At 38.3% G+C, this 5303-nt stretch overlaps 1 protein-coding gene across 1 annotated transcript in view; it reads left to right on the top strand.

The window, feature by feature from the left end:
• FSIP1 (fibrous sheath interacting protein 1) overlaps positions 1-5303 on the top strand; it is a gene marked incomplete at its 3' end in the record, with an annotated part of 26209 nt that overhangs the window by 2179 nt on the left and 18727 nt on the right. Inside the window, exons 3-5 of the mRNA XM_010162149.2 lie at positions 187-285; positions 1671-1843; positions 3777-3861. Coding sequence (XP_010160451.2) covers positions 187-285; positions 1671-1843; positions 3777-3861 — 357 coding nt within the window. The remainder of the gene's footprint in view (positions 1-186; positions 286-1670; positions 1844-3776; positions 3862-5303) is intronic.

Raw genomic sequence — 5303 nt, 5'->3', positions numbered from 1 at the left:
GCTCGTGTGTTTAACATGAGTCCTGCTGTACTAGTATATAGAATTTTTTAAACAGTTAATCCATTGCAGAGGCTCTATGGTTATCCCTAACTGACAAAAATGTATTTTGGTCTCTTAATTGTTAAAAGTATCTTTAAAAGTTTATTTTACATTTTATTGTGAAAGGCTTTTTCCTGTGTTTTTTAGGATGTATCTCTAATTCAGATTCTGGAGATGATAGCACTGAAACACAGACTTTGAAATTCTGTGAACCTTCCCAAGGAAAACTAAGTAAAACAAAAGCAGGTATTACTTTTCAGGTGTATAAAGTGAACAGTGCAATAAAACTATTTTTTTTTTCCTTTTCTTTTTAATGCTTCTAAGAGAGTTTGGGACCATAGTGTGCATGTGTGTGTATTATATAGTTATAAAGAAATATTACAAATTGAAAATTTATATACATTGTGATATTCAAGAGGTGTTGGATTAATTATTTATTTAAATATTATTTTATTAAAAGATACTAACTTTCTTTAATTATATCATAGTGTTTGAGTTTTGCATAGATTTGGTCAATCTAGTGAGGCAGAATCCAGTGGTGTTTCTATCTAGTGCAGCAGTGCTGGTCATCTAACATAATACTTCTTCAGAACAGAAATTGGATAGAACTCAACTTCAAAGCTTCGCTCAGAAGTTTTAGGTTTAAATCTATCTGCTGGGTTCAGGCCAGTTGAAATAAGCGCTCTTTTTTAATATTCTGTCCTTTGGGCTTCCCTGGAGCTCCATTAGATTTCTATAGCTCTCCCCTTGTTGTATCACTCATCTCTTTTTGTGGCATAAAGTAGACCAATGCATCACAGTAAATGCTTGGGATCAATGGGTGTGTAAAGCATTTCACCTCAAAAGATAAGAAAATTAAAAAGTATTGCAGGACTCCAAAACTTGGAAGTCTCTGGGATAGGAACAGTGCTACAAGTGTTTCCTCTACTCTTACTGTGGAAGCTGAGTTTGACCAGAAAAGAGGGCAGAATATGAGGATGCTATAGGAAGAGGAAAAGCTAAAAGTGATCAGAAATTGTAATCTGCTTCTTCAGGAAAAAAAGAGACAATACAGAAATCTATTTTAATTAAATAATGATAGTTTCCATAATATTTCACCATTTTTATTTTTCAAAACATTTTTCTAGAACCAGTGTCAGGATCCGGTTTGGCTGAGATGGAGTCAAGGCTTGAAACTTCTGTAACATTTAAAAGTAGAGATGCTACAGAGTCTCTCTTAACCCCAGAATTACTCATTTTCATGAATAACATTTCATCATGGATTCTACTAGTCAGGCTGAAGAAATTATTTTTTATTTTTAAGCTTACTTTGTCTGTGCTTTTTGCTGGTACTCTGGAGATATTGTCATTCTTCCATTACAAATTTGAATCAAATCACTTGCCCAAAATGAGGGAACTCTTCCTCCCCCACACCCCAGTATCCAGCTGCTACAGCTCAGAGTTTGATTCAGTGTTCTGTTACAAAGACTTTTATTTTTTTTTTTTTTTTGCTACAAACAGGTTTAGAAATTAGCATGATACATATGCTTGAGAATAATTGTACTGTTGTCCATGTTTGTTATTAAATTACTTGTATTTTTTTTTAAGTTGAAATGCTTCAAGCCAACATTAATTTTAAATATAATCTACAGCAAACTCTTCCAACTTGGAATATTCTGAAGAAACAGATGTAGACCCTCAGATTCAAGCAGCTATAAAGAAAATGAAAAAACTTGACAGAATACTGGCAAAAAACCTTTTTAAGGAGAGAGCAATTAAAAAACAAGGCAAAGAAATGAGGGCAAAGCTCTGGGAAGAACTTCAGGTTAGAAGTGTTCTGCTTATTTTATAAATAGTGTATCTTAGAGTACTGTCTTACAGAATTATTGTGTTTCATAGGGGCGTTGTTTTATTAAATAACTCACAGTTGGCTGCTTAAAGTGAAGAAATGGATCTTAAAAAATAACTTTGAATGGGCTTTCATATATATTGGCTAGGTAGGCTTTGAAAGAAGGCCGTGGTCCTTAAAAATTGATGTGACCATGTGGTGGTTTAACCCCCAGTAGGACCATGAGGTCCTGCATTCACTCCCCCAACCTGGTGAGAGGAGATGGGAGTCACAACAAAGGGACATGGGATTAGGAATGAAGGATGGGGATGGCTCACTCACCAGTTATGGTCACGGGCAAAACAGACTCAACTTGGGAAGAAAAATCAATTTAATTCGTTGCCATTCATCTGACTAGACATAACAACCACATCTTGCAACACCTTCCCCCCACCCCTCCCTTCTTCCTGGGCTCAAATCACTTTGCTCCCGATTTCTCTACTTTCTCCCCTGCAGCGGCACAGGGGGCAGGGAATGGGGGTTCAGTCAGTTCACCTCTGCCACTCTTCCCGGCATGAAAGTCCAGGAACAAGATGTTCCAACATGAGCTTCCCGTGGAGTCAAGGACCTCTTCAGGCTCAGCTCCCAGCTCCAGCATGGGGACATCCACTGACTGCAGATGGACCTCGGGTCCAGCACACCTCCTCACCCCCGCTCTGGCAGTGAGCAGCTCTCAGGATCTCAATTCAGTCACACTTGCCCTCAGGCTCAGCTTCTCTGCTCCAGCGTGGAGTCCTCCATGGCCTATACGTGGGTATCTGCTCTGCCATTGAACCTCCATGGGCTGCAGGGACCTCCTTTGCCTTCTCCTACTCCATGCAGTTGAACTGGGTGTCTGAGGTTCTCTGTTTTCCCCCTTTTCCTCCTTCCTTGTGGCAACGAAGCTCTCTCTTTGTTTAGGCCAATGGTCGTCTTTTGTTCAGGTCAATGACCTCTCCTCTAGGTTCTCTCCATCTTCTTCTTTTCAGGACAGTCCTTCCCCTCACAAATATGGATTCATGGAGGCGTTTCTCTAGTGCTCATTGGCTCAGCCTGGGCTGAGGGGTCTCTGCCTTGGGAGCCAGGGGAGCTCTTGGAGATTATCACAAGGTGGCCCCTTCCCTCACTGCCAAAAATGCACCCCCACCTCCCCCCCCCAACCCCTTCCCAGACCAGTAGCCAAATATACAGCTGTCAAGGGGTGGTTTACTGCCATAGTCAGGTGTGGTTTACTAGCATAGCTCATACAGCTTGAGCTTGCTACTTGCAGGTATGATAAGGTGTGACAAGAGGTAATGTCTGTGAACCCAGACCTTAAAGTGTTTATTCTGCTCTAGAGTGACTGTTCTTAGGCCTGTGTATTTCAGTACTGTCTATTGAAGAAATTGGAGATGCCCCTGAAGAAGGTATAAGAACACTACAGCAAAAATTCCTTCTCATTATTTCTGTCCAGCTCTCCAGCATTTAAATGTCACTTTAAGCCCTGAAACATGACAGTTAGTATTTTCTCTGAAGTTAAGTACTGTATAATTTACATGAATACAAGCCTCAGTTGCCAAAAAGATGTTATTGCAGTTGGTTTGACTGCATCTCATAATTTAAGTGGATTTGGATTCAGAGCCAAGTATAGATTACAGAACTTCTTTGTCTTGTGAACCGTGTCTCCATGTAAGAAACAATATATAACAGAAGCTGTAAAGTTCCACCATGCCTTTATCACAACTTTAGGAGATGTTCAGATAGCCTCAGAAAGAAAATAAAGTGGTAAAAAAATGTTACCACTGAGCAAAGAATTTTTAATAGGGCCTGAAGTTCATTAGACTTGATTTAAGGTAAATATATACATGTATCTATATTTATGCTTTTTTTTTTTTTTTTTTTTTTTTAAAAGTCTATCAGAACCACCGGAAGCCATGAGGAGATAGAAAACACAAAACATTTTCTAGCTTTGGTCACATCATGGCAGGACACAGCTGGTAAGTAAGAAAGAGACATGAATGCTCTGATATAATTATCCTGTATTTTGATTAATATTAACATTTTTGTTGGATACTATCAAAATAAAACTTTCAAACCTTTACAATAAAATGTTATTTGCATGTAAAGTACATCAAGGGAAGACTTGAAAAATTGACTGATGTAATTTTTACATTGTCACAAATGTAGAAGTTGTACTTTAATTCTGTTTATAGAAACCGCATTTTTTCAAAGAACTGGCTGCTCTAGCAGGGTGGAAACCCAGGATAAGTAAAGCTTGAATTTTTCATGGTGATGGCAAGCACAGATGATTTCAGAATGGATGCAGGACTGATAACACTGGTAAAGTGAAGTAATGATAGAAGGTATAGGGAAGACGAAGAGTTTAAATCTGCTGAAACACTTGGATGTCTTTACCATTTTAGAATATCCGGGGGCAGTAAGCAAGGAATTCCAAATTGCTTTGGTAAACAAACAAAATGGTGAAGTTACCGATGTGTGGTTACTGGTGGTCTTAGTGAGAGAGTTCGCCAGGCTGCAGTACTTGGTGTAGGAATGGAAGGCAGTTTAAAAATAGCAGGCCTAAAAATGTAACTTAGAAGCTCTAGGGATGTGGGTCCTGCCACTCGTGTACCTTGGAGAAAATTTTCATGTGGGAGTGGGAGAGAGAGTGAGAAGGCAGCATTGGCAATGCCATAATACAACAGGTCCAGAGGGAGGGAAATCCTGAGCCTTTTTGGGAATTGTTATCAGAAGAACCAGAAGAATGAAACCAAATTTTGGTGCTGACTACTGAGTTATACATTGGAAAACAATACAGGAAGATGCATACACAGCCCAGGTCTTGGAACATGGTCCAAAAAGAAGTATGGGCCATTTACATTTAGATACTCATTACATTACTTTTAATTCATGTCTAAAAGAATTTAAGATGCTGAACATGAGGGAATTTGAGTAAAAGGCATCATGAAAAAATATAGAGTATGATTCTAAGGAAAAGGCGTGAATATGAAACATGAACTTAGTTTTTCGAATCAGCTTTTTTCCTGAGAAAAATTCTAGGGAAGAAATTTAGGCTAGATAACAGTTTTAAAAAATGTAATTGTGTTACAGACATGCTAGCAGACTATTTTCAGGAAGAAAAGACCACAAAGTCTGATAACTTCTGAGTTTCATCATGATATGACAGTGAAGACAAAAATATTCAAAGTAGAAATGAACACACTGATGGGAATAAACGTTTGCATTTTAGTCTTTTAGTAAAAATCACTTCCATCTTAAGTAGCATTTAAAACATCGAATCATATAGCTGCATTAAAAGTGGACAAATGACTAATTAAGGATTGAGTTCTTCATCAGAAGAGACAAATAGTGAATGATGCAGAGAAATACAGAATGTGGTACCTAACAAAGGCAGTGATCAAAATCACAGTGAATACCA

The sequence above is a fragment of the Antrostomus carolinensis genome, unplaced genomic scaffold (assembly GCF_000700745.2).
Source record: "Antrostomus carolinensis isolate BGI_N321 unplaced genomic scaffold, ASM70074v2 scaffold8762, whole genome shotgun sequence".
Classification (NCBI taxonomy): domain Eukaryota; kingdom Metazoa; phylum Chordata; class Aves; order Caprimulgiformes; family Caprimulgidae; genus Antrostomus; species Antrostomus carolinensis.
The sequence above is the reverse complement of the archived record's forward strand: the minus strand, read 5'-3'. Positions and strand labels throughout refer to the sequence as shown.